This window comes from Physeter macrocephalus, chromosome 15, assembly GCF_002837175.3.
Source record: "Physeter macrocephalus isolate SW-GA chromosome 15, ASM283717v5, whole genome shotgun sequence".
Taxonomy (NCBI): domain Eukaryota; kingdom Metazoa; phylum Chordata; class Mammalia; order Artiodactyla; family Physeteridae; genus Physeter; species Physeter macrocephalus.
This window is the reverse complement of record NC_041228.1, coordinates 68,378,207-68,390,510: the sequence shown is the minus strand read 5'-3', so window position 1 is coordinate 68,390,510 and position 12,304 is coordinate 68,378,207. Positions and strand designations below refer to the sequence as shown.

General features: G+C 39.6%; 1 protein-coding gene across 1 annotated transcript in view; it reads left to right on the top strand.

Annotated features, from left to right (window-relative positions):
- The first annotated feature begins 1,760 nt into the window (after window positions 1–1,760).
- Window positions 1,761–12,304, top strand: part of CSPP1 (centrosome and spindle pole associated protein 1) — a 127,141-nt gene continuing 116,597 nt past the window's right edge. Inside the window, 2 exon segments of the mRNA XM_028500245.2 lie at window positions 1,761–1,907; window positions 10,893–11,001. Of these exon segments, the coding sequence (XP_028356046.1) occupies window positions 10,903–11,001 (99 nt within the window). The 5' untranslated portion in view covers window positions 1,761–1,907; window positions 10,893–10,902.

Sequence of the window (12,304 nt, the reverse complement as noted above, 5' to 3'; positions counted from 1 at the left end):
ATTATTATTATTATTATTATTATTATTTTTGCGGTACGCGGGCCTCTCACTGCCGTGGCCTCTCCCGTTGCGGAGCGCAGGCTCCGGATAAGGAGGCTCAGCGGCCATGGCTCACGGGCCCAGCTGCTCCGCGACATGTGGGATCCTCCCGGACCGGGACACGAACCCGCGTCCCCTGCATTGGCAGGCGGACTCTCAACCACTGCGCCACCAGGTAAGCCTGACATGGAAATTATTGAAGGAGAAGCTTTCTTGGCTTGGAAAGAAGATATAACCCAAGAGTTTACAGGGAAAGGCAAGGCTTTGTTCCAGGTGAGTCAGTGGCTAACCTGGCTAGAAACTGCTGAAGAAGAAGAATCAGAGGAAGAAGCTGACTAAAAGAACCAGCCAAAGCCTTAAGCTGTGCAAAACATACTGTTGCTATGATGTAACTGCACTTGACCTAACCACTGTGAAAATTCATTCCACTGTAATGTTTTCACAATATTTAAAGCACGTCAGTTAGTATTTCCTTCTGCATAAGGTTTTTTTGTAGTGTAATGTCTTAATCATAGTCTACCATCAAATATTTTAGGAGTATCGTTAATGTTTAGATAGTATATTAGCAGCATGCAGTAATTACATCGTAATTTCTCAGGCAGAGGCAGTCTATTGCAAGGACCTTCTTTGCTGCCAGTTATCATAGGCTGTTTTAAGTTAGAAAACTGAAGAGCAACAATGAATACTGTAGAAATGCACTGTGCTCAGTAATACTTGAGTTGTTGCAATATTTGATTATCCATTTGGTTGTTACAGAAAAATTCTTAACTGTAATTGATGGTTGCTGCCGTAATAGTATATTGCCTGTATTTCTACCTTTAGTGATGGGCTTTATGTGCTAGATTTTAATATCCTTGAGCCTGGGCAAGTGCACAAGTCTTTTTAAAAGAAACATGGTTTACTTGCACAAAACTGATCAGTTTTGAGAGATCGTAAATGCCCTTGAAGTGGTCTTTGTGGGTGTGAAACAGATGGTGGGAATTTGAATTGCTCCCTCTTATTATAGTATTGAAATTAAGTCTACTTAATTTATCAAGTCATGTTCGTGCCCTGATTTTATATACTTGTATCTATCAATAAACATTGTGATACTTGAAAAAAAAACCAAACCATTAGAATTATGGAGTCCACACCCCCGCCTGAGGTTTTTGACATTAACTTCCATTTGAAGATAATTTGTCTTTCAAACCTTTATACAAAGTAACTTAAGATAAAGGACTCTTAGTCCCACTGTCCTGGGAAGCTAGAGATCTCTTTTCTAGCGATAGTATATGGCCATTAAATATTGGGTGAACTGAATATGTTGAAATTAGTAGTAAAAGCCTAGGACGAAACGTTGACCAGACTGCTGGGAGAGCAGTGATGCCCCGGAGAGGTATGCCAACAGTTTTTCTTTCACTACCAAACCTCCCCTTCCCTCGCCCTACCCCGCCCCCCGCTCTCCCCACCAAGCTCTGACCCAGGCCGGCTGGGGCTTGGAAGGTTTGGAGGGGACAGAATCAATTTAGCCTGGGGTCGTGTCCCCCACGGTTTAACAGTCTCCAGGCGGAGCAGGGGAACCAGGTGGCTGAGTACCCAGGCCAGGTGCAGGCGAGCCCTGCGAACTGCCGGGCGTCCTGCGGCCTCCGGGGCGGCAGGGGGCGCCCCCGGCCGCGTGGCCTTGCCCCGCGGCCGTAGTGGGGCGGGGCCGCGCTTGGCCGTTGGCGAAGGGCGGGCGGAGGGCTCGGCCTGAGAGGCGGAGCCCGGGCCAGGCTGCCTGTCACCCTGTTTCTGCGCTGGGCGACCGCCGCCACCTCATCGGACCTCGAAGAGCCTCGTTAGAGCGCTGTGCGTCTCCCCGACGCAAGCCCGGGAGCCCGCTTTCCTGAGTAAGAGTCCGTCGGCCGCATGTGGGGAGCGGGCCTGGTGGGGTGTGGCCGGGGCTGGGTTCTCTGCCCTGGGGCGAGGGCAGGGCTTCGCCGTGGGCGGATGTCTCGTGGCGGCCGGGCTGGCCGAGGTGCCGGGGTAACGGGGTTGGGGTAGGGGTAGGGGTTCCCCGCCGACTGAGGCCTCGCGGCCGCCGGGCTAGGGGCGGTGCCCGAGTTACGGAGTTGGAGTCTAGCAGCAGCAGGGCCGGGGACCCGGGACTGGGTCGGGGTCTCGCTGCAACCTGGCTGGGGGGCGGTGCCCGGTTTCCGGGGACGGGGCTCACTGTGCGTGAGGGTCTCGCTGTTGCAAGGGGCGGTGCCTTGGTTGTGCGGTCTGGTCTCGGGTCTGGACCCCGGTGTCGCAGCTGCAGTCGCCGCCTCGGGTGCTGTTGAGACCTGGTTGCCTGACAACGTGCGGACGCTTCCTAAGGAGGCCGCCACCCACAGTGCCCAGAAACCAGTTGTGCCTCGGTTTTCGTGCCTTCCCTCCCCATCAGCCGCCCTCCGCTGCTTGGTTAAGCTTCCGAAGCACCTTTCCTTTTACTCGGTGCTGGTTAGTGGTTAAAGTTTATTGTGCTTGTGCACCCAACGCTGCTTCTCAGTGCTTTGCTTTGCAAGTAAAATTTAATTACCACAGCCCTGTGAGGTCGGTGCTGTTATTATCCTGTTTCCCTTCGGCTCCTTGAGCTTGAACCTCTCCTTTCTAATTGCCTTGGTTTTAGCATTGTTACCTGGGATTGGAATCCCGTTTTTAGTAAATGTTAGCAATGGGACTCATCTTTTAAGAGAGGCTGGCTCTCAAGATTATAGGATTAAGAAGTTTAGCTTGGATTTTTGGGAAGACTAATTTCTTTTTTTTCATTCTTTCTTTTCTTTTTTTTTTCTTTTTTTTTTTTTTGGTGGGGGGAGACTAATTTCTAAAGTAAACCACTACCTAGTTTCCAAACACCTCGGGAAATGCTAGAGCCAAATAGTAACCAATATGAGTTTGTAAAAAGCCAATTATCCTTAGAGAGGTTCAACTTTATATGAAAGAATGGCTTTTCATGTTGACAAGCAAAAAGGAATCACATGGTAACCAATAGGATGCTGCTTTCTTTTCTGCATATTTTTTCTTACTAGGACTAAACTTTCTGCTGGTTAAGTTTATGCTGAATGCTCCCTAGGGATGAAATTTTGGGTCTCCTGCAGTACAGATAACCTACTGGAAGGGAGGTAAATTGATAGGGTAAATTGAAAAGGGGTGCTTTCAGTATAGTGTTTCTCAAATGAAGCTTTTAGACATGTGATTTAACTATTACAAACTTTGAGCAGATTTCAGATTATCCTTTAACGTCATTCTCACTTAAGTTCTGATTACTTTCCAGAGTGGGAGACAGAAGTGTTTGAATAAATGTTTTGGCAATTTTGCATAACCAGAAGGTTATCTAATTTATGTTACTGTCCTTAGTCACCATTAATGATGTATTATTAACAGCTGCTAACAGACTTAGTTGTGCCTTTATATATTCGCGCTCTCTCTGTATCCTAACCCTCAACCTCCTTTCTCCCCCCAGTAACATGGTATTTACTTCTTAGCAACATTTTGAGGGTTTTGTCAAAATTTGGATGTGCCCTTGGAAGTTGCTCATGTGGATGTCATCTGCCAGGAGAAAAAGATTGAGCACCTTTCATTTGGTGGAAAGCTCTCCAGATGGATGGGAAATGAGAAACATAGTTCTGGTTCAGCTCGTCCCTCCCTCTCTTTCTTCTAACGCTTTTTCACAGGCTTCCCCCTGCACCCCACAGCCATATGTAATCATACCCTGCTGTTCTGTTCTCCTATGTTAGGGTCTCTTTCCTGACAACCTCTTATTTTATAGGTTTAAAGATTATTTTAAAAACTGCTAACCCTTTTTTCTCCAACCTGGACTCTACTCTGAATTCCAGACTTACTCAAATTGTTTTCTTGATACTGCTACTGGGTCCTGTATGGGTGGGTATCAGTCCCTAACTCCTAGTCTGGCTAGACTGAGCCACTGTGACAGGGGATGTAATCTTGTCCAAATTTGAGGGCAAGGATCATATTTTATACTTTTCATCCCCCTAACATCTTGAACAGTGTCCTCCTTTGGGATGGGAGTTATTTTCCATTCCTAATTCTATAGAGGGGTGGAAATTTGCACTTCACTGGAGAGGGCAAAGTATGGGAGCAACATTTCCCCTTCTCTTTGTGATTGGTGAGATTGGGAAAAGGAATTGGGCATACTCAGTTCTTTCTGGATCCTCTCTGTTTATTAGATTGACTCAGGCTTTGCAGAATGAGTATGTTCTGGTCTGCTTATATTTTCATCTATATAATAAGCACGAAGGGCCTAAGTTTAAGATTTAAAGATGTTGATTTGGATTATGATAAACAAGTATCAATTATTGGCGATTTGAATCCCAATGTACTTTGGAGGCTTTTTTTAAAAAAGTGAGTACTGATGTATACAAAGACTTCGAGTTAACCCAATAAAATGTACTTAAAATATTCCTTTCCCCTAATGAGAAGTACTAAAACAGCTATGATTTATTGATTTCTAAGTGTCAAAGGTGCCATACATTTTGTATCATTTTTTCTTCGTAGCAACTCTAGAGTAGATACTTTCATTTTACAGATGAAGAAACTGAGGGATAGAGAGGTTAAGGAACACATTGAGGTCAATCACGTAGAGTCAATTACTGAATTGGTTTCAAATCCATGTCTTTCAGTTAAACTGATTTTCTGAAAACTATTTATCATCTACATACTATGTACACAGCTACTGGGAGGGGGGGAAACCTGGTAATAATATCTTGGAAAAAGTGTGAGTGATGTTATATTGTAGAGTGAAGAATAAAGAATCCCATTTAGGTTTCCGTAAGCTGATCTTTCTTATAACTTAATCTTTAAATTGTAAACATTTTTACTCTATTTTTTACTTAGGCTGTGTCCAATTCAATTTCTGTGATTCGTTAAGTAATTCTTGAATAATTTTGTAGTTGAAATATGTTTTATATAATTTGTCACATATTTTTAGGAGTGAGAAGGAGAAAAATGGCCATGACAGCTAGAGGATGGCCTGTACTATCACCAAGGCCTTGGTGTTGCTAGGAACTGGCCTGACAGTACTGCTTAGGCTTGGTGTTCTTCTGTTGAAGATAAGCAATTGCACAGAAAATCAACATCAGCCAAAGCTGCTCTGTGTCCATGATGGAGCAAGAGAAAAACAGTACCACTCCATAGTTATGTCCAAACATAGACGAAACATGAATGTTGTCCCAGACACAAAATGCCAGACACCTCTCTCAACTGATTATGATTGCTGCTGCTTTACTAGTTACAGCTTTAGCCTCGCTGTGGGTGAGACTTACTAAGATGTCCAATCAAAGAACTGCGCTCACTTCCTGACAGCATTTAATCCTGAGCAGAGCTCTGCTCCCTTAAACCCTCCCCCAAATCACCTAATACAAGCCCCAAACCTGTAAGTCTTTTCTAACACCTTCTTAATAAGATACTCCAGAGTACCCCCATGGTGGGCATTGACATCTCTCAATGCAATGAGTAATAAATCCAACTAGTTTAACTATAGTAGTGTTCCTGGCATTCTTTGTCTGGAGGGCATTGCCAGGAGAAAGCTTATTAGTATCTTTGACTCTTCAATTTAGTATTAGAGATACTATATTCTAATCGGATTAGACAGCAGGGCAAAATTAGAGATAATTAAATATGTACTTATATCTGATAAATTTCATGTTTTAGCTATGGCGTGTTTTATGCTCGCTACCACTGTTTAAAAATGTGTTTTATTGCTGTGATTACTGTTATGTGAAATCAATTCTAGAATTTATAATTGATGTTAAATTATTATAGTATAGGGAAATTCAAGTATCTATAAATTCAAAGTCTGGTTAAAACTAAGAAGTGAACATGTTAAACTAATAATTGTTAACAGATGTTAGATAGCTCAGAGTGAAAGAGGCCTGTTAAACATTTTTTTTAGATTTAATGACATTTCTGTTTAAATTCTTTATGAAATCTTATAGCAAATTATATTATTATGTACGTATTATCCCACCATTATCTTTTATTTCTTTCAGACATAAAATATTTAGGGAAATTGGGGGATTTTAAGAAGTGATTTTCTTTAACTTGAAAACTCTGTTTGCTGTTGAACTGTTTTGAATTTTTACTAGGAAAAATCTTTTGTGACAAATTGCACTTTAAAAATGGCTAAAATATATTAACTTTTCTTGGTTTGTAATATATTTTGCTAAGGCCATATTTTAAAATCATTGTTCTTTTTGGAAGTAAATAATAGAATGAAGTTCACATTATGTACTACTTAACTGATATAAGTTTCAACATATTTCTTTTAGGTAAAACTTGCTTTTCTACATTTTTACAAATTATTATTGTCTTCCAGACATTAAATTCAGTGGATGCTTTTTTCTCTAGCTCTTGCATTTGATATTGTTTATTCCCTTTTTTTCTCATATCTTTTTTTTTTCCCTCTGCAAATTATGTTGACTGGGTTTTGCTTTATATTCTCTTCTAATTATTCCTTCTTTGTACTTTTTTTCCAGCTTTTTTTCCCCCAATTCTTCTGTTACCCCCTCAAGTGAACATTCCCATCATTTAGTTCTGGCTCATCTTTTTTCACTGTATACCTTCATTTACCACAGCTTCAACTATTATTTTTAAAATTGTTGACTTTTAAATAAACATTTCTAATGTGGTTCTCTTGAATTTGAGTCTTGAATCTGCTGGACATTTTCATTAGCATGTCTGCCTAGCTGTAACTTAACACAGCTAAAGCAAACCTTTCCACACCAACCAGCTTCTTCTGACTTATTTTTGTCCAGGATTCTGTTCACGTTTAGTTTCCAGGACTTAAAACTTTGGTCATCACTGGCTCCTTTCTTGCCACACATTGAATTAGTCAATAAGTTTTATGGGATTTTGAAAGATGTATTTAAAAAAAAATTAGTTTCAATGAGGAAAGGATAGATAGTCTTTTCAAAAAATGGTGCTGAAATAATTTCCATATGCAAACAAAATTGAACCTTGATGACCCTTGCCTTACACCGTTTGCAAAAACTAACTTGAAATGGATCATAGGTATAAGATGTAAGAAATAATACATGTAAGAGAGAAACTTATAGAACTTCTAAAAGAAAACATAGAAGAAAACATTTGTGATCTCAGGCAGAAGCTTACAGAGGATACAAAAAGCACAAACAATTGATTAAAAATTGATGAAAAATGGATAAATTGGACTTCATAAAATTTAAAAAGTTTTGCTCTTAAGAAGACATCACCACACGTTTATAGCAGCTTTATTTATAATTGCCAAAATCTGGAAGCAGCCAAGCTAGCCTTCAGTGGGGTAAAGGAATGGATAAATCGTGGTACATCCAGACAGTGGAATGCTATTCAGCACTACAAAGAAATGAACTAGCAAGCCATGAAAAGACAATGAGAAACCTTAGTAGTACGTGTAAGTGAAATAAGCCAATCTGAATAGGCTACATACTGTATGGTTACAACAATATGACATTCTGGAAAAGGCAAAACTATGGAGACATTAAAAAGATCAGTGATTGCCAGAGATTAGAGGGGAGGGAGGGGTGAATAGGTGGAGCACAGAGTACTTTCAGGGCAGTGAAACAACTCTATATGATACAGTAAAGGTGGATACGTAGCATACATATGTCCAAACCCATAGAATGTTCAACACCAAGAGTGAACCCTGATTTAAACTGTGGATTTAAGGTGATAATGATGTGACAATGTAGGTTCATCAGTTGTAACAAATGCACCATTCTGGTGGAGGATGTTGATAATGGGGGAGACTATGCATGAGTCAGGGCAGAAGATATATGGGAAACCTGTACCATATGCTCATTTTGATGTGAACCTAAAACTGCTCTAAAAAATAAAGTATTAAAAAAAGAAGACATTATTAAGAAAATTTAAAAACAAACCACAGACTTGGGGAAAATATTTACAAAACATGTTTGATGAAGGACTTGTATCCAGTGTGCATAAAATTTTTTTTTACATCTCAATAAGAAAACAATTTTAAAAATGGGCAGAAGATTTGAAGACATTGTGCCAATGGTTATATGTATGGATATATGAATAACGACATGAAAAGATGCTCAACATCATAGTCATTAGAGAAATGCAAATTAAAACCACAATGAGATACTTCTATGTACCCAATAGAATGGCTGTCAAAAAGACTGAATATACCAAGCATTAGTGAGGATATATAGAAATTACAACCCTCATACGCTGCTGGTTGGAATGAGAGGAACAGTTTGGCAGTTCCACACAGCGTTAAACAGAGTTACAGATAACTCAGCAATTCCATTCCTAGGTATCTATCAAAGAGAATTGAAAACACACAAAAGCCTCTACACAAATGTTCATAGCAGCATTATTATTAATTAATTAATTAATTAATTTTTGGCTGCGTTGGGTCTTGGTTGTTGCACGTGGGCGTTCTCTAGTTGCAGTGAGCGGGGCCTACTCTTTGTTGCAGTGCACGGGCTTCTCATTGCAGTGGCTTCTCTTGTTGTGGAGCACGGGCTTTAGGCGCGCGGGCTTCACTAGTTGTGTCACGTGGGCTCAGTAGTTGTGGCTCGCAGGCTCTAGAGTGCAGGCTCAGTAGTTGTGGCGCACGGGCTTAGTTGCTCTGCGGCATGTGGGATCTTCCCACACTGGGGCTCGAACCCATGTCCCCTGCATTGGCAGGTGGATTCTTAACCACTGTGCCACCAGGGAAGCCCCAATAGCAGCATTATTCTTAAGCCCCAAAATAGAAGCAACTCAAATGTCTAGCAATGTGTGAATAATAAACAAAATATGATATTTCCATATAATTGAATACTATTTAGCAATAAAAAACAACTACTTACTGATAGATGCAACTACAAGGATGAATCTTGGAAACATTACATTAAGTGAAAGAAGCCAACACAAAAGACTATCTCTTATATGATCCACTTATATTAAATTTCCAGATTAGGCAAAATTATAGAGACAGAAAACATCTTACAGTGCCTGAGCCAGGGGTGGGAGTGAAGATTGACTACAAAGGGGCATGAGAGAACTTTTTTGGGTGATGGAAGTATGCTTGTGTTAATAATTGTACAACTGTATGAATTTAGTAAAATTTATGGAACCTTTCACTAAAACGGGTGAATTTTATGGCATATAAGTTATTCCTCAAAAAATCAACAACTTATGATTTTAAAAATCCAAGACTTACTGAAAAAAAATAAGAATTCATGAGTTCTTACTAATAATAAGCTGAAAATAAATATGGACAAAGGACGGGCTCTTTAGAATAGAATGATTAGTGCCAACTTGTAAATATATATGCAGGGAGTGGTGGAATTGGAAAGTTAGCATTTTGCAGGCATCTAGAATCAAAGACTAGATCAATAAAGAATCACCAATTGATGCTAAATCTTGGAAATTTTCATCAGGAGCAGGATGTTTGCATGGCCTAAAAATATCTTTTTATAGACCGCTTCTTAGTTACAAGGAAACAGTAATGCAGAAATCAGTCTTGACCACCGTGTGATAAAAAATAACATCACTAGTAAAGAGCAGGTGGACATGTGTCTCTAATTGTTGACACCTTTAGGACACATCACCACCTATGTAATATTTCTTCTGATAACCTGAATTTACTCATGAAGAAACATCAAGCAGACTCCAAATAAGGACTATTCTATTAAAAAGAGTGGGTGGTTGGTGGGCGGTATCAAAAAATATTAGTGTCATAAAAGACAAAGTAAGGGTGTAGAAATGTTCCAAATTAAAGAAGGCTAAAGAGACATAACAGTGAAATGCTGTACCCAACCTAGACTGGATCCTGAACTGGAGAGAGAAAAATATGCTATAGAGGACACTATTAGGTCAGGTGACAGCACTGGAACATGGACAGTAGATTAAAAAAATCAATGTTACTGAAGTTGACAAATACATTGAGGTTATGTAAGAGAATAATTCTTTTTTTCTTTTAATTTTTAATTTTTTAAAATTTATTTATTTTTGGCTGCGTTGGGTCTTTGTTGCTGCGCGCAGGCTTTCTCTAGTTACAGCGAGCGGGGGCTACTCTTCATTGCAGTGTGCAGGCTTCTCATTGCAGTGGCTTCTCTTGTTGCGGAGCACGGGGCTCTAGGCACACGGGCTTCAGTAGTTGTGGCGTGTGGGCTCAGTAGTTGTGTCTCGCAGGCTCTAGAGGGCAGGCTCAGTAGTTGTGGTTCACGGGCTTAGTTGCTCTGCGGCATGTGGGATCTTCCCAGACCAGGGCTCGAACCAGTGTCCCCTGCATTGGCAAGCGGATTCTTAACCACTGCGCCACCAGGGAAGCCCGAGAATAATTCTTAATACACACTGAAACATTTAGGGGTAAAGGACTAGGATATATGTAATTCAGCCTCTGAATGACCTTAGAAAAAATTGTGTAAAGAGAACAAACTTGTGTGCACAAAGGTAAAGCAAGTGTTGCAAAATCTTAGCAATAGGGAATGGATAAGGAGTATGCAGGTGTTCTTTATACTATTCATATTGTAACTTTTTTGTAAGTTAAAAATTACCTCCAAATAGTAAAATAAACTTAAAAAAAAAGTGCTTTGACTTCAGGGATGTTTTTGGTGTATATGTGTGGATGGTGGTGTTGGTTCATTTTCTTTTTAATTTCTTTTCTGATATTTTAAAGTAGGTTGTAGGTTTTGGGGGGAGTTGGGATTGAAAGCAGGTAGGCAAATTTCATTCAAGCTTGTTTGAAGTTCTCAATTTGATAACTGAAATTGAATACTAAATGTAGACTAAGCCTGCATGTTAATAATTAGCCTAAAGATATTCTGATATAGCTATGCTCACTGAAGGGTTTTAAAAAATTTATTAAAAAAATTTGTTTTTAGTATCTGCAACATGGCTGATAATTTGGATGAATTTATTGAAGAGCGAAAAGCCAAATTGGCTAGAGACAAAGCAGAGTTGGAAAGTGATCCACCTTACATGGAAATGAAGGTAATTCAATTTTTTAATGAATCAGTATCTTAAACATTTTTGAAATCTACAAAAGTAAATTTATTAGAATAGTTTTTTTGTGTGTATTTTTCAGAATATACATTTGTTAAAATGTTTCTGAAAGCAGTGTCTGAGAAAGCTTTCCTATGTTTGATAGTTATTGAGACTGTGCTGGGCTCTGAGAATATAGCACTAATCTAGACAGATGTGACACTTTCTCTCATGGGCTCAGTGTATGTAATAAGATATTACATATTACATACATATTAGAATGTAGATTAATCTATGCCATATGGTCCATCCTAATTAGAGTAACCGTATATATTGGCTTGCACAAGACAGTCCTGCTTTGCTTGTTGTCCTTGTGTGTCGTCTGGTTTAAGCATTTGTCCTGGACAAAGTTATCCTGATTGAAATGATAAAAAATATGGACACACTAATTATATAGGAATTTTACTCATATAGCTGATATTTATTATGGGCTAACTATGGATGAGGCATAGTCTTTAGAGGTTACATTGATACTTTGCATGAATCTGTGAGATAAGTAGTTATTATTGTCATTTTCCAAATGAGTAAACTGAGGCATGGTGACGTTAAGTAATGAGACTTAGGTGACGGAGTTAGTAGAACTAGGCTTTGATCCCTGGCAGCCTGAATCCAGTGCTTATTCTCTTCACCATCGCACTAGTTTGCTTTCCTTCCGTAATATCTGCCCTGTACAAGGAGCTGTGCCAAGGACTTCACATGTATTACATCATTTAATCATAAAATCCCAGTGAAGTAGGCTGAATTTTTGTTGTTTTACAGATCCAGAAAGTGAGGCTTAAAGGGGTTAAGTAATTTGTCCGGGTACACACAGTAGTGGATTCAAGATTGGAACCTTCATGTGTCCAGCTCCACAGTTTATGCTCTTAACCACTCTCAGTACTTAGGACTAACTGACAGTGTACAGCTTTATTATAATTTCTAATATTATAGTAGATAGGTAATAATCTTTAAGTCTTAGGTCAGGTATCACCCACTCAATCAGGCCTTGCACTCCCTCCCTCACCTTTTCTGGGACTCCTCACACTGTTTGCTTCTTTCTATTGCTCCTCTGTATCACTCGCTACATATAACATAATCTAATTATGTATTATGTTTATTGTTTGTTGCCACAGTAGTTTATAAGCTTTGTGATGGGAGAGCTTCTTTTGTATTTTTTTTTCACTCATATGTATTTTGTTTTCCTTTGTTTTTTTTTTTTTAACATCTTTATTGGAGTATAATTGCTTTACAATGGTGTGTTAGTTTCTGTTTT